This window comes from Oryctolagus cuniculus, chromosome 17 (genome assembly GCF_964237555.1).
Source record: "Oryctolagus cuniculus chromosome 17, mOryCun1.1, whole genome shotgun sequence".
Classification (NCBI taxonomy): Eukaryota; Metazoa; Chordata; class Mammalia; order Lagomorpha; family Leporidae; genus Oryctolagus; species Oryctolagus cuniculus.
Window position 1 is genome coordinate 21,749,077 of NC_091448.1, and position 23,550 is coordinate 21,772,626.

The following is a 23,550-nucleotide window of genomic DNA, read 5'->3' on the forward strand; positions in this document are numbered from 1 at the left end:
TTGTAACATATGTGCACAGGCTAGATTACACTTTTTGAAGCAGGTATCATTCCTCATCTGGATTTATATTTCTGCAGTTAAATTTTTACTTGAAATCACAGTATAGATTCTCCCTTTGTAGTCAGTCAGAACTCAGTGTAAAATGCTACAGGTTTTTTCTTTGTATCTCATGCGAACCATTACTACATTGCAGTTTTCACATAAATCCTAACTATGAAGACTTTAAAGTAAAAACAACCCAGGATAACTTCATGATTTCAGATTTTCTTTTTGATGTTAAAAATACTGCATCCCTAAATCAGCAGATTCATCAATTACTACTCACTTCCAATTTCCTAGACCAAATGTCATCATTTTCTCATTCTCCCAATTAGTTAAAATATTAACAACATGTCTCAACACATATATTCACACACAATTTTCTGAACTGTGTTTTTCAGACTTTTCAAATGTGGCAACTTTTGATCACTAATGAAACTGCTTAGCATGTTTGTTCTTTTCTTTTTGGCTGCTTATGGCTCTCTATCAGATACCTATTATAGTGTGTTTCTGGTAGGTTTTATGCTATTTGTTGTCTGGATGAATTCAAACTGTTTAAATATGCATTTGAAAAATCTTATTTTAACCACAATTTTTAGCTAAATTTTTTGTTCTAAACTTCTTACTCTGTGCAACCTGAATTAGTGCTGAAAAAAATGAATTTAAACAATTGCTCAATATTCTCCAAAAGGTGGACAGCATAAGGAAATACATGTTCATCTGAACTCCACCCATTTTCAGTTTCAACACAGCAAATCTCCTGTTTGTTTCTAGGGCAAATTCAAAAGCATACATATTGGTATTGGTTGTTACTGAAGATAATTTATGCAATCATAAGCCAAAGATGCTAAGTTGACAAAACGAAAACCATCCAAGTAAGCAAACCCGAACACACATGGGACACGCCCTCTCAGTATATAAAGGCTTGTCACTGTCCTTGGTAGCAGGCGCTCCCTGAGCTAACAGCATCACCATGTCTGTCCGATACAGCTCACACAAGCAGTACTCCTCCTCCCGCAGCGGAGGCGGTGGCGGAGGGGGATCATCCCTCAGGATTTCAAGCAGCAAAGGCTCCCTTGGTGGAGGATTTGGCTCAGGGGGGTTCAGTGGCGGCTCTTTCAGCCGTGGGAGCTCTAGCGGTGGTTGCTTTGGAGGCTCATCCGGTGGCTTTGGAGGAGGTTATGGTGGAAGTAGCTTTGGTGGAGGCTATGGAAGCAGCAGCTTTGGTGGGGGCTATGGCGGAGGCAGCTTCGGAGGCGGCAGCTTCGGAGGCGGCAGCTATGGTGGGGGCAGCTTTGGTGGAGGTGGCTTTGGAGGTGGCTTTGGTGGTGGATTTGGAGGAGATGGTGGCCTTCTCTCCGGAAATGAGAAAGTGACCATGCAAAATCTGAATGACCGCCTGGCTTCCTACTTGGACAAGGTTCGGGCTCTGGAAGAATCAAATTATGAGCTGGAGGGTAAAATCAAGGAGTGGTATGAAAAGCATGGCAACTCAAGCCAGCGAGAGCCCCGTGACTACAGCAAGTACTACCAAACCATCGAAGACCTGAAAAATCAGGTAAGGGCGGTTTTAAATCCAACTTTAAATCTATTCACAGCTGTGTGGAGGGATGTTCACTGTGCTTGCCTATGTTACTTTTTTGCTTCCAAAAACTAACCCGGTCTCATAAAAGATAAGCGTTTGTGAAGCTGTGGTCATAGCAATCTTCCTCCAACACATGTGTTGTGTATCCTATAGGATGCAGATTACTGAGAATTTTTTGGGTTTTAATGAGCATAGAGTAAGTCTATAAAGTATGCTAGATCATTTAGAACTGCATGCACTGAAAGAATTACTAGAGGAATCAAAAGAACATATTATTCAGATAGATAACAAACAAGCCATATTCAGCACTAACACAGCAAGAAACATGAATGCTCCAGTATGGGAATGGGATATTGTTTGCCAACAGGGATTGTGGGTACCAGTCCAGAGTATAGTTACTTACAAGTATTTACAACAAGTTAAACAAGCACACGTGTGAATCAGAGCTTAGCTGAAATAACAGAACTCTCAGTATAAAGAGGAGGGCACACGTGTAGGAATACATCTGTATCATTCCACTTAGCTTTCAGAAAGGAATGACACAGAAATAGGAGTATAGAAACGTCAAGAGAACAAATGATTAAAATTTCAGCATGTGGGTAAAGTCTGCACTATTTCATGTTTAAAATTAAAAATTCCCCCCAAGATTTTGCAAGAGAACATAAAAATGCAGTTCATCTATGCCACCGTCTGCATCGGTCTCTGTGCCTCTCCCTCCAGATCCTCACCCTGACAACTGACAACGCCAATATCCTGCTTCAGATTGACAACGCCAGGCTGGCCGCTGATGACTTCAGGATGAAGTAAGCGCTGTGAATGGGCTACAATATCTTCACAGTGGAGGCATCTGTTGTTAACAATGACTTGGGATGCCCATAGTTACTAGCCTTTGCCTCTTTATGAATTCAAAGTAAAACAGCACTAGAGTTTTCTGAGGAATTTTCAGTCTCAATAATAATCTTTTGGCAACTTTAAAAGAAAGAAAATGAGTCTTGAAGTAACTGCTCTGCTTCTTTGCATTAAGCCACTCACATTCCTACATGAATTAGCAGATGATGAATGTTCCCATGACATGAACTCAATTCTCTAACTGCTTTTCAAACAACCTCTGCCCAGGTACACCTCCCGTATATCCAGTGCTTGTACGATGCTTGTTTCAGGTATGAGAACGAGGTTGCCCTGCGCCAGAGCGTGGAGGCCGACATCAACGGGCTGCGCAGGGTGCTGGACGAGCTGACCCTGACCAAGGCCGACCTGGAGATGCAGATCGAGAGCCTGACTGAAGAGCTGGCCTACCTGAAGAAGAACCACGAGGAGGTGATGCAGAAGTTACACTTCCCCCAACCAATGACAGGCTTCCTTGTGGTCATGGTGCGGTCATTAAATCCTTTTGCTCCTCAACTAGGAAATGAAAGACCTTCAGAACGTGTCCACTGGTGATGTAAATGTGGAAATGAATGCTGCCCCAGGTGTGGATCTGACCGAACTTCTGAATAACATGCGAAGCCAATACGAACAACTTGCTGAACAGAACCGCAAAGATGCAGAAGCCTGGTTCAACGAGAAGGTGAGCTAAGACATCACTCACGGTGAAGCTCACTCTGGGAGTGCTGTTGCCATCTCCGAATTTTCTGATCTCTTCCCCCATTTTTCATTCTTTAGAGCAAGGAACTGACCACAGAAATTGATAACAACATCGAACAAATGTCCAGCCACAAATCTGAAATTACTGAATTGAGACGCACTGTCCAAGGTCTGGAAATCGAACTACAGTCCCAACTGGCCCTGGTAGGTTACCTGTCTTGGAATGGTTTTAACTTTATCAAAGTTTCCTGCTCAGGCAGGGTCAGGGGTAAGAGAGCGGAAATAAAACTAGACCACGTTAGTGGAGGCAAAGTCCTGTTCTCCTGAAAGTCGCAACGCTGTCAAAAAACGCAAACTCTGCTCACTCTCCTCCTAGATGAAGTCTTACTAAACGACTGCTAGGCCGCTAACCCGCACCAAATGCCTCTTTTCAGAAACAGTCGCTGGAAGCCTCCTTGGCAGAAACAGAAGGGCGCTACTGCGTGCAGCTCTCACAGATCCAGGGCCAGATTTCCTCTCTGGAGGAACAGCTGCAGCAGATCCGGGCCGAAACCGAGTGCCAGAACGCCGAGTACCAGCAACTCCTCGATATTAAGATCCGACTGGAGAATGAAATCCAAACCTACCGCAGCCTGCTAGAGGGAGAGGGAAGGTATGCCGGGGAAGTGCCCCAGCCGCCTGCACCCAGTATTCCGGAGAGCAAGGCTTCAGAGGCAAACCCGAGGCGGGGTCGGGAGATGAGAGCAAGGGGAGCGGAGGAAGGGGGCAGAGACCAGAAAGGGGCATGGACGAGCAATCTCATTTTCTCACTACTGTGGCTCCAGGGTGACAGTGAGGGTTGTGTGCACAAGAGGTGGACTTTAAAATACACACTTGGCAGAGCTGTATTTTATCAAAACGTGTTCTGCTTATTTCCTGAAACAACAATAACGCTGCCACCGTGGCTCAACGCGAGAGGTAACTCTGCCCCTCTCCCCGTCTAGCTCCGGAGGCGGATCCTACGGCGGCGGGCGCGGCGGCGGAAGTTCCGGCGGCGGCTACGGCGGAAGTTCCGGCGGCGGCGGCTACGGCGGCGGAAGTTCCAGCGGCGGCGGCTACGGCGGCGGAAGTTCCAGCGGCGGTGGCCACGGCGGCGGAAGTTCCGGCGGCGGCCACGGCGGGAGCTACGGAGGCGGCAGCTCCAGCAGTGGTGGCCACGGCGGAAGCTACGGGGGTGGCAGCTCCGGCGGAGGCCAGAGCGGAGGTGGAGGCTTCAAGTCCTCTTCCGGGTCCGCTGGAGAGTCCTCGTCTAAGGGACCAAGGTCAGCAGAAACTAGCTGGGGTAATCAGAATAAGTTTTGACTTTCTGCGACGGTTTTGTTGCGTTTAAAGTTCTAGAACTATTTAGGAAATGAAAATTTTAGACAGGCTTTCATTTGCTTTTTTTTTTTTTTTTTTTTTTACGAACTATACTTGACACTAGCCTTAAAGGAAAAGGGGCTTGGGTCTAAATGCCATAGCTGAAACGTTGGATATTTTTTTTAACTACGTGGAAAAGTTGAATTTTCTTCCCTTTAAAAAGATTTGTCTGTTAAGGAGCCCAGAAATTGCTTCTTTTAAATTTTAACTTTTCATCATTCACAGATACTAGCAAAACCAGAGTAATCAAGACAATTATTGAAGAAGTGACACCTGATGGGAGAGTCCTTTCATCCAAGGTTGAATCAGAAACCAAGAAACACTACTACTAAGCTGCGTGGAGATGAAGGAGTCTCCCTGCACACAGGCCGTTATATGTGGGTGCATGGGAACCCTGCCGTCCTAACGGCCTGTGGAAGCAGGTTCACTCCTGGAAAATAAGATGTCTGCGAGGTGTTTTGTGATTTCTGTATTTCTTCTTTTCCCTTTACCAGAAAGTATTCTTTAATGGAAAAAAGAAAAGCTTTCTGTTCTCATTGACTAATAAATTTCAATAAACTTTCTTACTGATGCAAACTATCCAAACTTGTCAGAATTCATGTTTACTGAATCCTGTGGGTTTGTTCAGGCCAGTGCCATCCATCTCACTGAGTAGAAAAAGTCCATGAGCCCCGGATCTTACACTTTCTTAAAGATACACAATATGTAGAATGTTTTGGGCTTTCTGGAAGTTTTGAAATAATTTTAAAAAAGTTTCCCCAAATTAATTGGAAGTTTTAACACCTACTGACCTATGGAAATCATGTCACCCCCAACAACATTACTTGATTTCTATCAGATCATTGGTAAGATGAGCAAAGGGGAACCTGTAGGTCTCTGCCTTCACCAGCCCTGCCCAGTGACTAGTGCTAAAGCCAGGTACTTCAGGGTCAACCCAGTTATACCCCTTGGCCAATAAGAACCCAACTGGCATCACTTAGTACCCTGCTAGAAGGTAATAGGAGAGGGAAGGATGTGCCTGTAAGACTACCTTGTGTTGCCTAGCGGGTTCCTGGATTACCCATGTCCACCAAGTTGCCGCCTTCCTCAGTGTCCTTGATTTGGATTCCAATTTTGCCCAGGACCTGAACTCTGATCCTGATTTCTGCTTTGGGCTCCTCTGCTGGGTGGACCCTACCCTGTTTACCCCAAAATGATGTTGGGAGTCCTATTGCAATGGGGATGGACTTCTCCATAGCCAAAGCTCCATAGCCTACTTGTACAAAAGATTGCCACTGTCCGGAGGCTCTCCACTTTTGTTAATGCCTCTTTTCTGTGAGTACTCGTGTTCACCACCCTTTTTGGAGGCTTGTCTTCTGAGATCCACCATTGGAGTCCCAAAACAGGTGTTGCTGGATAAGGACTCTGAGCTCCTACTGTGTATACAGTACTGTACTGGCTGCTGTTCAGAAATGTTATTTTAAAGTATTCATTATAAAATAGATATTCAAGTCCCTCGGAACTGTTGTATTGCTTATAAGCTGAGATGGCCACTCTCTTTAGTCTGAAGAAGTGTATGTTTTTGTATTCAGTATCACTGGTTAAGACGCTACAAATGTCATTGTGAAATAATTTTATGTTCGGTTAAGCTTCTATGCATTCTTGGATCTTGGCTGATCAAAATTGTCTGGTTGAGTGGTGACCAAACCATCATTCCTGAAAACTCAGAATATTTAGTGGTCCTGTCTTTCTTACTTATTCTTCCAATACCTCCTTAAACAATTAAGTATATTAAATTCTCTCTGATGAAATAACTGCTCTATCCTTGACAAACAACTGCTTTCTTGGCTAGACTTGATAACTGTAGTAATAAAGACAATCTGTCTAAAAGGATTTTTTTCGTTTTAACAAGGACATTGATATTTATAAGAAATCATAAAATTATTTTAAAGATTAAATAATACAGGTCACTGTTTTTACTGCATAGTGTTGTAGCTATTAATAAAAGTTCTTACACAATTTTACACATTCTAAGATTTTTTTTTTTTTTTGACAGGCAGAGTGGACAGTGAGAGAGAGAGAGAGACAGAGAGAAAGGTCTTCCTTTTGCCGTTGATTCACCCTCCAATGGCCGCCGCGGCTGGCGCGCTGCGGCCGGCGCACCGCGCTGATCCGATGGCAGGAGCCAGGAGCCAGGTGCTTTTCCTGGTCTCCCATGGGGTGCAGGGCCCAAGCACCTGGGCCATCCTCCACTGCACTCCCTGGCCACAGCAGAGGGCTGGCCTGGAAGAGGGGCAACCGGGACAGAATCCGGTGCCCCAACCGGGACTAGAACCCGGTGTGCCGGCGCCGCTAGGCGGAGGATTAGCCTAGTGAGCCGCGGCGCCGGCCCACATTCTAAGATTGAAATGGAATCCTACAACTTAGCAGGACAGTACCCAATGAGGCTGGCAAAATGCATCAGGCACCCTTGTGGAATTATATGATACAGCAAATACCTATTTCTCAAAAATGTTCTCTCGTGCTGCTACAGGGCTTAAACCATTGTATACTGACTTTGGTGTCCGTGGTGGGTTGACATTTTTGCTTTGGAGCAGAGAAATAGCTTGATTTGGGCACCTTTATCAGGCAAGTAACTGGATTAAGGTTACAACGAGTGCATCCAATATTTCCCATCTAGATTGCCTCCTGAGAGTAGGAATTAAAGAAAAAGCTTACAATTTTAAGCATGTACTTCAAAATCAATGATTCCTGAACTAAGGATCCTGACATACTTAAAAATTATTTAACTTTCAAACCAACTACTTCAACTCTTCAGAGTTTCACTTTATTGTCTATATAGTAAGAAAAATGACTACAGTATTCCCCCTTATCTGCAGGGGATACAGTCCAAGGCCCCCACTGAATGCCTGAACCCAAGGATAGATCCAAACCCTGTATATACAATGTTTCTTTCCCATAATGCATATTTAGGATAAACTTTCATTTTTTAACTTAAAGGGAGAATTTTATAGCTTCTCTATGCTATATCCGCTCTTGCTGTTGGGGTCATTACTAAGTAAAACAACACAAGCACTGTGATGGCACAGTAGTTGATGTCATCATTGAGTCAGCTACTAGCTGACTAACATGTAGTTAGCAGCTACTAACAGGTAGGTGGTATACAAGCATGAATATGCTGGACAAAGGGATGACCCCATCACACTAAACAGCGCACAGTTTAAAACTCATGAATTCTTTATTTCTGGAATTTTCCACTTAATTTTGGAACTCAGTCAACTGGAGGTAGCTGAAACTACAGAGCAAAGAAGTGCGGAGAAGGGTCACTACTGTACACCCCATGGTAAATCCAAAAAATCCATTCTGCTAAGGAAAAGCCACACTCAAAGACTGCATTCTGTGTCTCATCTATAGGGCATTCTAGGAAAAGTCAAAGTCAAGGGCTAGAAAATAGATCAGAGGTTGTCAGAAGGTGAAGGGAGGGTATTTACATAAAAGGACTTTGTGGAATGATGAAAATATCTCCATCTTGGTTCCCAACAACTAAATTTGTTTGGTGAAGTGAAGTAATAGAACTGTACACCAAGAAGAGGTAAATTTTACTTTGTGTACATTTAATGTCAATAAATCTGACTTTTTAAACAATTTTAATAAACAGTGAATATTTAGGGTTTTATTTTCTAGTATGTTAAATATGGTCAACTTCTCATACTTTGAAATTTTTTTAACAATGCTACATGTTCATGGGCTGCAATGTCGTTTTAACAAGGATATTGATATTTATAGTTCAATATAGTTCAATACATATATATATAATATGTACTGATCAAAACAGGAAATCAACATTTCCCCTTCTTCGTAATTACTTTATGACTGGGAGCTTGGAGCTGCTTTCTTCTATTTGTCATACAACACATACTAGGTTATTGTGAACTATAGTCTCTCTACTATGCTGGATAACACCAGGAACTTACTCCTTCCACCTTTGACTTAAAAAAAAAAAAAAAGCTTGTACTCAGAGGACTGTAGAGCATGAAATTTTCTTTATAGTAAGGAACATTACAGACAACGAACTTCCTTATCGTAGACTGTTTTAATGAACATATCTCATGAGTCACACTCTGCAGAACCTGAGCCTGCCTGTAATCACACCAGTTCTTACTTGTGTAACTTGTCATTAGAAAGAAAAGATGGAAGTGTGTAGCACAGAGCCTTTACTCCTCCTGGGTCTCTGGAATTTTGTTTTCGTTTGTGAACGTGGATGAGTAATGTTTGGACAACTGGGTGGCTGGTGGGGGCAAGAGATAAGGGCGCTGGTAGACGACTGCTACTGATGACTGCTGCTTGATGGCGAGCCAAACGAAACAGACAGACTCTTGATCGAGTCTCTTCTCTCTCAGTTCTGTCATCCTTCCACGCTCCCCGGGGACCTCTCTGCTAAGGTCTTTCTCTAATCAGAAGTCCATCTTCCTGCTGGGCTCTTTGGGAAAAGGAATGAGAATGTTATTCTCACTACTACACATCACCCATTCCCATCACCTACTTTCCCAAAAACCTACCCATTGTCTTTTTGCCTGGTTTCATAACTGGAATTACATAAGTCAACCCCTGGCCAGTCACAAACCTTGGTCCACAGTATGTATTAAAATATTTATTGGGGAGGGCAGTGCTGTGGCATAGCAGGTTAAGTGTCCCATATGGGTGCCAGTTTGTGTCCCAGTTGCTCCTCTTCTGATCCAGCTCTCTGCTTATGGCCTGGGAAAGCAGCGGAAGATGGTCCAAGTGCTTGGGACTCTGCAACCGCATGGAGACCCGGAAGAAGCTCCTGGCTCCTGGCTTCAGATCAGCTCAGCTCCAGCTGTTGCAGCCATTTGGGGAATGAACCAACTGATAGAAGACCTTCCTCTCTGTCTCTCCCTGTCTCTGTTTGTAACTCCATTTCTCAAAAAAAATGAAATCTTTAAAAAAAATTTATTGATCATTCAATCATGTCAGTTCCTGTGCCAGGCAGTAGGGATAAAATAATGAATGAAACACAATGCTTTTCTTTGAAGAACCCTTAAATATCAAAAATATTGAAAACAACTACTCAGACAACAGAGAAGAAAGCACTACACAGCAGTGAGCCTGGGTTGCTTTGGGAGTTTATAAATGCAACAGTTCTCCCTACGTAACTGGAATTATTCCTAGCAACCTGTACCTTCTGAAATGCCTATAGGGCATCTACACATGCTCAGATTAAACTTCCATCATCTCACTATTTCTTAAATGTACCCTGTCAGTGGAATTGATTATCTTCTCCAAAACCAGGTTAAAGACCAAGATGTCCCATCTGGGCAGTATTTATTTGTGTCAGCTATGTTAAGAGAAAAATAAAACAATCAAAGAGGAATTTCCACTCTGTTCTAATTGCAGTAAAGCCATTTAGGCAATTATTAGATTTTAATGTTCACAAATACTGCCTAGAATTATATACATATTATATATAAATATATAACACTATATATTCATATATATTGTGTTATATATATTCATATCATATATATGAATATATATATGAATATATAACACAACATATCATATATATCATATATATGATATATCATATGTATGATATATTGTGTTATATACATATCATATATTGTTTTTATATTGAATATATATTAATATATATGAATATATATAACACAATATATATGAATATATAGTGTTATATATTTATATATAGTGTTATATATTTATATATATAAAACACTATATATATATTCAACTATGTATGTAATAAAAATAGATATAAATTCTTAACTCTATGTGCAGGATACTGTGTTTCCACAAACTTTTGACGTCTCCTTGTGGATCCTGAAAGGACCATCATGCTGGGTCACAAGGGCCATTCTGGGCTTATTCCCCCAGTTTCACACTGTATGTCCTTAAACAGTCCTTTCCCTCAGTCTCCTCATCTTTAAAATGGGAAAAGGAAACCTCTGTCTCCCTAATTCCCAGCTCCATTGCAGGGTTCAAATGAGATCAGATACAAGAAATATCTTTGAAATCTGTGAAGCACTCCGTCGTTGTAAGGCAATCTTTCTACTCAACATGCTCTTGAACTTGAAAAATATGACTCTTGCCTGAGCTTCTCACCAGGAGTTTAACTATTTCCAGCTGTGGACCTCAGAACTGGAGTTGAGGAGGTTCCTCCCCCAACGCCTGAGCCACAACATCGATTTGAAGAGGAGCTCTGCCCCCTGGTGGACATAGAAAGGCGGGGACTAGCATGGTCTGCACCCAGCGACCGTCAGGAGTCCCTGGAATAGATTTGGTTTTTGTTGCTATCTTTTAATCAACAAAATAGCATGCATTTGTGATATACAATACCTTTTGAAATATATATACATTGTAAAACACCAAAAAACTAATCAACATGTGCACTCCCTCACATACTCAATTTATGAGTGTACTGAGAATACTTAAAAATGTGCCCTCCTGGACCCAGCACTGTGGCGCAGCGGGTTAAGCCTCCGCCTGCAATGCTGGGAAATGCCCGGATTCTCCCTAGCAGTTTTCTTCCTCACAGTTAGCCGAGTGTGCCCCAGTTCATTGTGTCTGTTCTGGACATCCACGCTTCCTGTCAGTCATCTTCAGTCACAACATTCCACCAGCTCCTCCATCCAATCGGTCCAAACTAAATTCAGTCTCTTCCACCTCCTGCAATCCCTGTCTTAGCTGTTCCTATGAGTTCCAGGCAACAGCAATCAAGTATCTAAGAGCCTGCCCATCTCTCCTTTCTTCTCTGCTCTGCAAAGTCAGTTTCCAGATCCTCTCAGCTCCATCCGCCCTCCTTCCGGCTGCCCGATCCTCCCCCCCGGGCCGTGTTTCTAACCTTGGCTTCAGTCTCCTCCACCCAACAGTGCTGCCCTCGAGTTTTTACTTAGAACCCATTCCAGACTCTTTAGATGAACGCAGAAGGCTGAACACGATCTAGCATCTGTCTGGGCCAGACAAATGATATCCTAAATACTGTAATCCAATTTTTTATTTATATAATAGCAACATGTCCATTTCTGCATTTAGCATAGAAACCAGACACAGTAGCCACACCTTTTAAATAAAGAAAAAAGTCACTATTTGTGTCATTAGCCAAGATAATAAATATATGTTGTAGCCATGGTAAGAACAAAGAGGTTTACCAGGAGCATATATTTTAAGTAACACATTTTTTGTTACAAAACATCTATTTCTGTAGTTAATAGTACTTTGTATTCCTTAGTGGTAATTGAGGCCCTGCTGTAGCTGATGATACCGTACCCCAATGTTACTTAACTTTTAAAATGTGATAATATCCCGCACCACATAATGATGGTATATTCCTAGGGTCTAGATGAAAGTAAAGGATTACTCACTCAAAATTAGAAGTTAAAATAATGAACTTAAAACTCATTATATTCAAGATAACAAATATCCCACAGGGATGTCAGACATTAATTATTTTTTAAATCACCCAATTATACATAATCTCATGCTAATTTAAGTGGTGCCATTTTTCTTTTGGCATACATAACTCATGTAGAAACACCCTGATAATTGCGTATAAAAGCCCAAAGAAACCACCAGCACAGGATCCAGCGTTCTTCCCTTTTGATGCTACAGCTACCCAAGGCAGGGTGAACATTTTGCACGGCACCATGTCTCTCCGATTTTCTGGTGGATCCCGGCACACATGCCTGAGGCCGGGCACTGGATCTGTCAGATCACCCAGCGGAGGCGCTGGCTTTGCAGGCAGCAATGCAGGTGGCGGCTCTGCAGCTGGAAGTGGATTTCTGTCTGCCTTGGGAGGGGGCCTGAGCAGCGCTCCGGGCAGTGCCATCGGAAACGCTGTTTTTGCTGGCTTTGCTGGAAATGATGGAGGTCTCCTCTCCGGGAACGAGAAGGTGACCATGCAGAACCTCAACGACCGCCTGGCCTCCTACCTGGACAACGTGCGCGCCCTGGAGGAAGCCAATGCCGAATTAGAGAGGAAAATCAAGGGCTGGTATGAAAAATATGGGCCTGGATCTTGCCGTGGACTTGATCATGACTACAGTCGATATCATCTAACAATCGAGGATCTGAAGAGCAAGGTAAGAAATCACAAATTGGAAACCATTCTGATACTTTAAAACTGACAAGTATCTCACAGAAGACATAGAACTGTAACAGAAAATACTTTGTGGCAGTTACATGCAACTTGCATTACTCAAATGTAATCTTTATTCCCATAAATAATTCTGCTATTAAAAAATAAGCACGTTGTTTCAAGAAATTCAATGTAGTTAAAAGGTTATTTGCTTCATTGTTGATTTTGGGATGTATACATAGATAAGAAAATATTATATTCTGAACGTTATATGCTATATGAGGATAAATAAAATCTGTATGTCTAATTTTTTAAATGAAACCTTTAACATTTTAACGGTTACATAATGAAGTAAGAGTTTATGTAAAAGCTTCACTGTAGGACACTTTTTAATGTCCTGAAATACTGAGAGTACTTAATTTCCTGAAATCCTGAGTTCCGAGAGTGAACTTCCTGTGGTGATCTCCCTGTTGAATTGTCCTAGGTTATCTCTTCCACTGCTGCAAACGCTAACATCATTCTGCAGATCGATAACGCGAGACTGGCCGCCGACGATTTCCGGCTGAAGTAAGTGACAGCATTTCCTTCTGCTCTAGAAAATGTTCCCTGCCTAACAACAATTCATCAAATAAAGTGTCGATCTCAGCCCAAGCCGAATAAACTACGACCTAGAAGACAGAAGGGAGCAAGGGATCTATGTTATATTACTGCAAATGGACCACATTCACCATTTATATGTATTTATTGCATTCTTGAGGGAAATATCTATGCCTACCTAGAATACGGCCAAGCACAAAATAAATGTTCAATAAACATTTATCAGCTAAGTAAAAGAGGTAACTAAAAAGGACGAATTCAAAACTGGGATCTGTGTATTTCAATGATATGCTATTGGAATCTGTGTCATTAAATAAGTGCTGATTATCCTGCATAGAACTGAGTGGGGGTGATAGGGAGGGCTTCCTTTGTGCACATTTAGAACTTTTTAGAGTCCTAATTCAATGTCTGATTTTCAGCATGGCAATGGAGGTTTGAGTTTTCTGGAATTTCAATGCCCCATCCCCCCAGGTATGAGAACGAGCTGGCCCTGCACCAGAACGTGGAGGCCGACATCAACGGACTGCGGCGGGTGCTGGACGAGCTGACCCTCTGCAGGACTGACCAGGAGCTGCAGTTTGAGTCCCTGAGCGAGGAGATGACCTATCTCAAGAAGAACCACGAAGAGGTAGGAGAAGCTGCACTTGCAGTAAAAGCACAATGCTGCACGTCTTAAATACTTGGGTGGGGGAGTACCTTTACAGTAGTAACGCATGCTCACTGAATCATCCGCTCACGCCAGGCACCACTGGCCCTCATAATCCCATCCCCCGATCACAGACGTTCACCATTTGATCTGATCTTCCCGTTCGTAAGTTGTTGCGATATGCTATGCACTGGGAAACAATGCATCATCTTTGCATCAACACAACCATCCTCTGTCCATGAGATTATTTCTTGCATTCATACAGGCCTCTCTTGAGGTCAGTCTTCACACAAAAGACCTCTCTGATGTCAATGTTTTTCTCCATTTATCGAGCCTGGATTTACTTTAATCTTGAACCCTGCACAATAAGAAACCCATTATTTGACACATCGTGCCAAGTAGCTTCGCTCCCTTCCAAAAAAGTTCCTCCAAAAATGAACTAACTGCAAATGTCCCCAAAACAATGGGTGATGTATCTTTAGAAAACACCTAAGACAGAAAATGCCCCATCATTGGTTTAAAATGGCTCAAATGCCACACATGAGAAAAGGATGGGAAAGAGAGTGGAGAAATGAGGAAGTAAAAATTAAAATAAAAAAAAGAAGCAAGAGAAGGGAAGAGTTGGAGAGCAGTGGGAGAGCCAGGTCTCCCAGAGAAACCTCCAGAGAAGAGAGAGCAGCCCAGCTGGCGGCCTGCGGCTGAGGGGAGGGATCGGGCAGAACTCAGTCCTCCTGAGAGAGGCACCATGGAAGGGGGGTCCCTTTGAAAGCACTGAGGGGGGGACAAAAAGCCACTTGCACATCAACACTCTGAGGACAGCATGCTTACCACGCTCCCTGGGGCCCGGGCCCGGGGCACCTTCAAGCAACTTAGCTTTCAAACCTCTACAGCCACAAGACTTCTGTTCACGTGGCATCTCACACCAAACACCCACATAGGGGAGGAAACACCTGGTGGTCTCCTTGGGCTCTGGACATCTTTTGCTCCTGGTAGACCCTGGACAGTCACAGGTGTGGGGCCATGAAAAGAAAGCACACATGCTACTCCTTTCAACGTCGTAGCAATGACACGGGACTGTGTTCAAGCCGTTGACATGCCTGGTCTCTCCAGAAATCCATCCTCTGGGTCAGGCAGGCTAATGATTCCAGCTGGGACCTATCCTAGGACAGCAGGCTGTCCCGTACAGCTTCGGAGAGCAGACGCTCGGGTGCCAGAGCACCAAGTTCCCATTCCAAAGCGTTCCGGTCCCAGCCCTTTGGAGGACTGAGCTGTGTTACTTCGCTTCTCTGCTCCCCAGTTATCTAACCTGTAAAATAAATCTAAGAGTACCAGCCTCACCGAGATGGTAAAAGGCTTGAATGATTTATAACAAGTGAAGCGCTTCCAACCGTTCCTGGCACAGAGTAACCACTCAGCAGGTGATAACTGCTGTCCAAGAGCCGAGAACAACAGCAGGGATTTGGAGTTCGTTTTTTCCCCCACGGCTCTAGTTCCCTTCAACCTGACATTCCGTTGATAATTATGCGTTGAATAATTCTCTGATCTTTGCATCCTCGGTTCACTGACAATAGAAACTCTCTCGGGATGCCCTGTTATTTTGTAAAGGATTATGATTATTATTATAACGAATCAAATAGGTGATGGATGTGGCTCGGGATTGACCGCGCCAGTTAAAAGATGGCGCGGTCCATCGCAGGCTTGAAGCCGGAGTCACACCCTTGCAAACCCTCCAGAGACCCTGTGCGAGCCTCCAGGGCCGCAGAAGTCACGCGCGCTTGTCCCACCCGCAGGAGATGAAGGCGCTGCAGTGCGCGGCCGGCGGCAACGTGGACGTGCAGATGAACGCGGCGCCCGGCGTGGACCTCACGCTGATGCTGAACAACATGCGCGCCGAGTACGAAGCCCTGGCTGAGAACAACCGCAGGGACGCCGAGGCCTGGTTCAACGAGAAGGTGAGGTCAGCCCCCCGGGCCCCGTCACACCCACACCCGCCGGCAGGTGTAGCCGCCACCTGACCTTTGCCCGGGCCTTGCAGAGCGCCACCCTGCAGCAGCAGATCTCGGACGACGCGGGCGCGGCCACCTCGGCGCGGAGCGAGCTGACCGAGATGAAGCGCACCCTGCAGACGCTGGAGATCGAGCTGCAGTCCCTCCTGGCCACGGTAGGTGCGAGCCAGGCCGGCCTGGACTCTGTGGTGCTAAAGAGGCCACGGGACACCTTCCCTTTCACAGCTTTACCGGCAGATGGTTAGCGGAGAGAGGAGGAGCGCACACCACAGCCCCAGAGACCCAGAGCGCCAGGCAGAGCCAGCTCTGTCTTCCTCCCCGGTGTCACCGAGGAGTCCCTTACTGGCCGGTGCCCTGTGCCCACTTCATAAAAATAACCAGCATTTCACATCGTTCCTTCCATACGGTGGCTCACCTTAGAGCCAGGAGCAGCATCCCGTCTCCACCTGAAAACTCAGTGACAGGCCGAGGGCGGGGCTAGTGTCACACCAGCATCTCCAAATACTGATGGAGACACTCTCAAAAGTGGCAGTGTGCTTGTCACCGGGCAGAGGACAGGAGGGTGCACACCTGAGCCCGACATGGGCACGTGTCCCACCCCACAGGAGGCATCCCTTAGGAGAGCCAGGAATTCAGCCACTTGAGGATCCTGGGTTGTTTCAAAGGTTGCCATGGAGACAACCTTTCCACCCACCCCACCCACCCAGTAGAACCAGCTTCCCTTTTAGGGTATGAGCTGGAAGCACCAGAAAAGCTTGATTCTGACTTATGGTCCCCAGGCGATGAAGGGTTCTCTGTCCTCACAAGAGGCTCTGTGCTGCCTCAGGACACCAGGTTGTAACACAGAGAGCGGCCATTGCACAAACGAATGCAGTGTAGCACAGGGAAAAATGATTCAAGACAATAGGAAAGCTCTCTTGATTTAGCCACGCAAGGAATGTGTGTTCTTACTGTCTAGCATTTAGACGGGAGAGCGGGCTGTCAGCCCTGGCTGACTCCCAGCTTAACCAGCACCTGCTGCTAGCTGGTACCCAGGACCCTCCCTGCCCCTCTGGGCTCCTGGAGCCCCGCTCTCTTCCCCCTGTCCCCTCTTTGTAAAGCCGGAGCCCAGTCAAAGCTGCCCAGGCTGCTGCAGCCCTCTGGGAAGATCCCTCAGTATTGCCGAGCCTTGTGGAAGGAAAAGGTGTTCTGAGCTCCCAGATGTTATGGGTAGGTTCTGTGCAGCCCGTGGAACTGTAGTTTGGGGTCGTGAGATGAACCACCCTAAATCAGCCCGTTTTGCTCCCCAGGTAACTGAATTATATACAGAATAATGGTGGCATAGACCTTTCATGTCTGAGAGCCTCTTAAGACAAATACTAAGCTCAGTTTCTAATCATTAGAACAAAGTCATGCGTAAACTGGGAGTTGTTTCTGTATATAAATGTCCACATTTGCTCCCTGTAGTATGCAAACTTCCAAGATCACCCTGTCCGCCTTCCTCTTTGGCAAGACACCAAAGTTCTGAACCACTGCACACACACCTCCCTGCTTGCTGGCCTCAACTTCCCCAACACCGTCTAGATCACCTGCCACTAGATGCTTCTAGAAAGTCTGCATTACCCACACGAGGCACCTGGCAGCCTACTCGTCTAAGTCGGTGGTTCTCAGCCCCGTGATACCCAATATCTGCCTATTATGCTGAATATTTTATTTATTTTTTTTTTTGACAGGCAGAGTGGACAGTGAGAGAGAGAGACAGAGAGAAAGGTCTTCCTTTTGCCGTTGGTTCACCCTCCAATGGCCGCTGCGGCCAGCGTGCCGTGGCCGGCGCACTGCGCTGATCCAATGGCAGAAGCCAGCTGCTTCTCCTGGTCTCCCATGGGGTGCAGGGCCCAAGTACTTGGGCCATCCTCCACTGCACTCCCTGGCCACAGCAGAGAGCTGGCCTGGAAGAGGGGCAACCAGGACAGAATCCGGTGCCCCGACCGGGACTAGAATCTGGTGTGCCGGAGCCGCAAGGTGGAGGATTAGCCTAGTGAGCCGCGGCACCGGCCATGCTGAATATTTTATACACCCCTCTTTGCAACCCTAGAATGAGCCAATAGATAGCACATTTAGCCGTCAACAATTTTAAAGCATAGTGCAATACCACAGGAAAAGGAGGGTGTTTCAAAATGCAGTGGACTGGCTCTGTAAATGTGGGCCCGAGGACTCCAGAGCATGTAATGAAAGAGACAGGTGCTCACATCTCGCTTTAATAAATGTTTTGTGTCCCACGCTGGAAGATCGAGTCACTCAACACAAGAAAAGGAAAATGAAAGAGTGGAAATGCGGATGGACACTCAGATAAGAACTGATATCAGAAGTAATAACTGCCCTGACATATTTTTCTGTGATAAGGGAGAGAGGAAAACTACCTTAATTGAAGCAGAAACCACATGCCAAGACAAATTACAGACTAGGAGCATAGAAGAAAGGAAGTGTAAGAGTCATTAGAGCAGCGTCAGAATAATGACCTGTCCCCTCTGATGAGCCGTCTCGCCTCTTGAAATCCCACCCCACGTCAAGACATTCATCCCGTCTCAAGCACCTTCATAAAAGGCCTTGTGAAGGACAGAAAATCAAGAATGCATTAGAAAAAGAAACAGTAATATGAACAGCCTTGGGATGGTGACAGTGTAGATCCATGGCAGAGGAACATTATAGAACAATAGGCTGTCCCAACACAAACAGGCAAGGTCGAAGGATGGATTTTCTCATATTGATTTCTTTTTACCACCCTAGATACATAGATTGGTCATAATTGGAAATCTTACTTAAATGTTGTGAATATCCAGCCAAACAGTCAGAAATCTTGTGGGAAGGGGGCATCTGTCCCGTGTCAGGTGGTCCAGCATGTTTGGCCCCCACCCAACCTCTGGCCCTTCCCCTCCACCTCCGGTTTTCTCGTGGCAAGCCCCCCACAGGTCTCCAAAACTTGTCTAGGCAGCAAGCCTCCTGGGTGCTGAGGAATCCTGGTCTACCTAACCCACCGCAGGGTCTCACAGATGTTTCATGTCCCCAGAAACACTCCCTGGAGTGCTCCCTGACGGAGACCGAGGGCAACTACTGCACACAGCTCGCGCACATCCAGGCCCAGATCGGGGCCCTGGAGGAGCAGCTGCACCAGGTCAGAACTGAGACCGAGGGCCAGAAACTCGAGTACGAGCAGCTGCTGGACGTCAAGGTCCACCTGGAGAAGGAGATCGAGACCTACTGCCGCCTGATCGATGGTGATGGAGAGTGAGTAAACTGCGGGAAATCCTATCTTTACCTCTCTGAAACCACGGCCAGTTAAGAAGCCTGTGTGCCACATCGGAGTAGCTGGGTTCAATCCCCCGTTCCAGCCCCTGATTCAACATCCTGCTACTGCAGAACCTGGGAGGCAGTGGCTACAGCTCAGGTGGTTTGGTCTCTTGCAACCCATGGTGGGAACCCTGGATTGAATCCTGGCTTCTGGTTCCAACTCAGCCCAGCTTCAGCCATCGCAGGCATTTAGAGAGTAAACCAGTGAGTGGGAACGCTCGTTCTCTCTCTCTCTCTTTCTCTCTCTTTCTCTCTCTTTCTCTCTCCTTCTTACATAAAAATTTTTTAAACTCTAACTGTGCACTGCCCATTAGCCTTCCAGCCTTCCAAGCCATTCCTTTTTCATTCCTATTCCAGAAAATTCCATCCATCTCTTGCCCCTGGGGTATCACTCCCTCATTTTGCACCTCACAGCACACTCCTCACTGCTCTGAAGACTGCAGTTCCCCCTGCACAAGCTCCGTTTCTTGTCCTTGTTAACCACTGTGGGTCTCAGGATTCTCTCCCCAACACCCCAGACCTCATCCTGTTTTCAGTTCATTCCTGACATTGCTGCTGCCCAAATCAACGTGCTGCGTACAGAGCTCCAGGATCCATAAATATGTAGGACCCTGGACATTTCTGTATACGTTGTCCTTACATTTTAAATTCTTTGATGTAAAAACAGATCACGGACCGGCGCCGTGGATCACTTGGTTAATCCTCCACCTGCGGCACCGGCATCCCATATGGGCGCCGGGTTCTAGTCCCGGTTGCTCCACTTACAATATAGCTCTCTGCTATGGCCCGGGAAGGCAGTGGAGGATGGCCCAAGTGCTTGGGCCCTTGCACCCACATGGGAGACCAGGAAGAAACACCTGGCTCCTAGCTTCAGATCAGCGCAGCACCGGCTATAGCAGCCATTTGGGGAGTGAACCAACAGAAGGAAGACCTTTCTCTCTGTCTCTCTCTCTCTCACTGTCTATAACTCTACCTATCAAATAAATTCAAAAAAAAAAATAGATCACCTGGAAGCAAGGTTCTTTATGTCCTGATTCTAGACAACACAGGATTACTTTCATCTTCTTCACACACAAGCTTGAATAGTTTCCCTCACAGAGAACTGAGATTTGTTTTTGGCATGCAAAGTTCACTGGAGTTCATCGACTCAATGACTATTTCTTCTGCAAGAGTAAAAAGAAATATAAAAGAATAAACTGTATTTATTTGTTTATTGCAGTTCATGCTCCATATCAAAGGGCTTCGGATTAGGAGGCTCAGGGAATTCAACTAAAGGTAATAAAGTCTAAATCTATTTCTATCACAACAAATATTTTTTCATGAATGCCACTCATACACTATGGTGTATTTATATATACATGGTTTTAACTAAAGGGATCTGGCTTGAAAAATATTATTATGAGTAGATAAAACTACCCCCTAAACTATTATTATACATCTATACTTATTCCTTCACCAAAAATGTGCATAATATGTTCTGTTACATCCAGGAATGGAATTAAATTGCCATGTAATTTTTTAGGTTGAAAATACTTGTTCATATGTGTTTTATTTCTAGATGTATCTAAAACCACACTGGTCAAGACTGTGGTTGAAGAGATAGATCAGCGTGGCAAAGTTCTTTCATCACGGATTCACGCCATTGAAGAAAAGACATCTAAAATGGCCAATGGCAAGGCAGAACAAAGGGTTCCTTTTTAGCTGTCATTTTAGAGAAAAGGATAATTTGGGAAAGGATATTGAATGATTGCCATGTTCTAGATATCAGGAAGACTCAAAATACTTTCTACTCTCGCAATAAATTACTTAACAGTGATACCTGTTTTCTCAATTTTCACAGGATGTTGGGTGTTTCATTTCAAATAAATAAAAAGAATTGATTGCCTTCCTTTCTATCCAATGATGACTAATCATTATTTGTGATTTACTTTTTGTCCAACTTATAGAGAAACAGTTGCCTTGCATTTTGGTTTTAAGTAGTAGTCAATACTACCGCATCACATTTAAATGTAAATCCCACCGTGTCTGCCTGGGCAGGTTCAGAAATTCTGTGACTGAAAGTTCTCACCAGTAGAGGGCGCCCTTCTGGCATTTTACCGAGGGTTTATGGCAAACTCTTCTGGATGTCTGGATACTTCCCATGATACATACCATTCTTCATCTAAACAGGATAGGCTCCAGAAAGACTCACAGCCATGAGCCTCGTGTTAAGCACTTTTTCTATAGGGCTAAGATCCAACCTTCTTCTGTGAAGGCCCAGATAGTAAATATTTCAGACTTTGCCAGCCACAGGGTCTCTATTTTAAGAATTCAATACAGCCTTGAAGCAGAAAGCAGCCATGGAAATGAGCATGAATGGGTTCCAATAAAAATTTATTGATGGACATCAAAATTTGAATTTCAAGTAACTTCCTGTGTCAAGAAATACTGTTCTTTTTATCTTTTTTCAACAATTTAAAAGTGTGTCAGTGATTAAGATACTGCTTTGGGACACCCACATCCCACATTGGAGTGGCTGGTTGAGTCCCAGCTCCACTTCTCATTCAGTTCTCTGCTAATGTGCAGCAAGTGACGGCTCAAGTACTTAGGCCCCTGCCACCCACATGGGAGAGCCAGATTGAGTTCTGGGCTCCTGGCATTTAGGCATTTGAGGATTGAACCAAGAGGTAGAAGATCTCTCTCTGGACCAGATGAGACAGATAGAGAAAGAGAGAAGAGAGAGAGGGAGTGTATGTCTGCTTTTCAAGTAACGTGAAAAATTGTTTTTTAAAAAGAATAAAAACTATTCTTGGCTCACAGGCCATAAGAAATACCTGGCAGGACCGATGTAACTCAACAACACAAGTGCTAAAAGTTGAAATCTCATGAGGTTGAGGAACATTATGGTTATTGTGTCCCTCTACCTTTTTTGTTCAAAATATATTGATGTGAAGACTAAATATTAATTATTAATATAATTAATACAGAAGTATTCAACAGCCTGAAATGAAAGCATCTCTCGTGTTTCCCCAGCAAATGGCCTGATTCCAGTGAATTCTATCCAACAACCCAGCAGCCACATGGGATCTCAAATAAGTGGTGAGGAATGGAATATTGACAAAATCTTCAAAAGCCATCAAATAAAGTGAGCACTGGAAATTCATGGGGAAATAACTGCCCAGATGTGCTTTGTACACAGCCAGCTACAAGAATTTGCAGGGCTCAGATCAAAATAAAAATGCAGGGTCCCTTGTCCCAATATCAGGAAAAATGTGTCATTAAGGGCACTACAATGTGGCACTTTCCCTTTCCTTCTCCTATTGCATTGTCCACTTGTCCTGGTTTTTGTTGTTTTGCCCTGGGCTTTTGTTTGTTTGGTCATTCATGTGGTTCTAAGTAAAGAGAAATTAAAGTTATTGCATACATTATTATAATTTGCAATGCCAGTTTCAAGTCCAAGTATAAGAAGAAGTAACATATAGGATTTACCCAATTCATGCTTTGTAGTTCATAGGTATGTATTATTTTGTTCTTACCAAAACAGTGGAAACACCACACAGAACAAACCCTTTTAATTGCACTGTTTTCTGTGTATACATCCTGTCAACCCTCTCTGTCTTTAGTTTACTGATGAATAAGAAGAAAAAATGAAAAGAAAGGGATTACATCTCTCCACTCAACCATGTGACCTTGCTCCTTCCCCCCGTCCAAGCGACTAGGCTCTCTCTCTCAGGTCCTGTCTGGAGAGGTGCCTATTCGTTCTTACGGATGTCCCACCATAATAAACTTTGCTACCTTTTACTTTCCACTAAAAAAAAAAAAAAGAAAGAAAGAAAGAAAGAAAGAAAGAAAGAAAGAAAGAAAGAAAGAAAGGGATTACAGTTGCCTTATCTTCCCATGCCATGATTTTCAGCATGGAGCTTGGCTAATAGAGGAAAGAAGTACACGGAGGTACCCGAGAGGGTTGCTTGCTCAGTCACGTTTCTTTGAACATCAGCGCCACCTTTCTGCATTCAAAGCAAGCTCTGGTTTGAATGGAATCCTAGCTCGTTGGGCCTTGCAGAGACTCAGCCTACTCACTCCTAGACTGTGCTGTTTGGGTCTCGCTAGACACCTGTCATCCTAGACCTATCAAGTCATCTGCCACGGAGGCCATTAGGAGCAAGTGCAGACCAACACATCTCACATGCTCCTCATTCTCATGCCCCAGGATCCCATTGGAATTCACTTCCAAGATGCAAGTTCAAAGATAAAAATCAGGCAGGTGCCGCAGCTCACTAGGCTAATCCTCCGCCTT

General features: G+C 44.6%; 2 protein-coding genes and 1 long non-coding RNA gene across 5 annotated transcripts in view; 2 read left to right on the forward strand and 1 right to left on the reverse strand.

Annotated features, from left to right (window-relative positions):
• Positions 1–23,550, reverse strand: part of LOC127484399 (uncharacterized) — a 119,023-nt gene that overhangs the window by 89,430 nt on the left and 6,043 nt on the right. The gene's annotated exons all lie outside the window — the stretch shown is intronic.
• On the forward strand, positions 966–5,185 carry KRT10 (keratin 10). Of its 2 annotated transcripts, none has more exons than XM_002719364.5 (8): positions 966–1,597; positions 2,345–2,427; positions 2,785–2,941; positions 3,030–3,191; positions 3,287–3,412; positions 3,643–3,860; positions 4,192–4,529; positions 4,832–5,185. In XM_002719364.5, the coding sequence occupies exons 1-8, from the start codon at positions 1,013–1,015 to the stop codon at positions 4,936–4,938; spliced, it is 1,776 nt and encodes a 591-aa protein (XP_002719410.2). In that variant the 5' UTR covers positions 966–1,012; the 3' UTR covers positions 4,939–5,185. The 2 variants fall into 2 exon arrangements, with proteins under 2 accessions (XP_002719410.2, XP_008269696.2); XM_008271474.4 differs by having other exon boundaries at positions 4,192–4,509.
• On the forward strand, positions 12,185–21,169 carry LOC100339931 (keratin, type I cytoskeletal 28). The gene is made up of 8 exons (XM_002719365.5): positions 12,185–12,702; positions 13,183–13,265; positions 13,767–13,923; positions 15,732–15,893; positions 15,977–16,102; positions 18,994–19,211; positions 20,494–20,549; positions 20,833–21,169. Exons 1-8 carry the CDS (start codon positions 12,268–12,270, stop codon positions 20,973–20,975), a joined length of 1,380 nt encoding a protein of 459 aa, XP_002719411.1. The 5' UTR covers positions 12,185–12,267; the 3' UTR covers positions 20,976–21,169.

What these genes read in the sequence shown, in the direction of transcription:
- LOC100339931 (XM_002719365.5), top strand. Translation starts at nt 12,268, where the DNA reads ATGTCTCTCCGATTTTCTGGTGGATCCCGGCACACATGCCTGAGGCCG. An exon ending in TCAAGAAGAACCACGAAGAG is followed by an intron (nt 13,924 to 15,731) that starts GTAGGAGAAGCT and finishes TCCCACCCGCAG; the next exon opens with GAGATGAAGGCGCTGCAGTG. An exon ending in TGCAGTCCCTCCTGGCCACG is followed by an intron (nt 16,103 to 18,993) that starts GTAGGTGCGAGC and finishes TCATGTCCCCAG; the next exon opens with AAACACTCCCTGGAGTGCTC.
- KRT10 (XM_002719364.5), top strand. Translation starts at nt 1,013, where the DNA reads ATGTCTGTCCGATACAGCTCACACAAGCAGTACTCCTCCTCCCGCAGC. An exon ending in AAGCCTGGTTCAACGAGAAG is followed by an intron (nt 3,192 to 3,286) that starts GTGAGCTAAGAC and finishes TTCATTCTTTAG; the next exon opens with AGCAAGGAACTGACCACAGA. An exon ending in TACAGTCCCAACTGGCCCTG is followed by an intron (nt 3,413 to 3,642) that starts GTAGGTTACCTG and finishes GCCTCTTTTCAG; the next exon opens with AAACAGTCGCTGGAAGCCTC.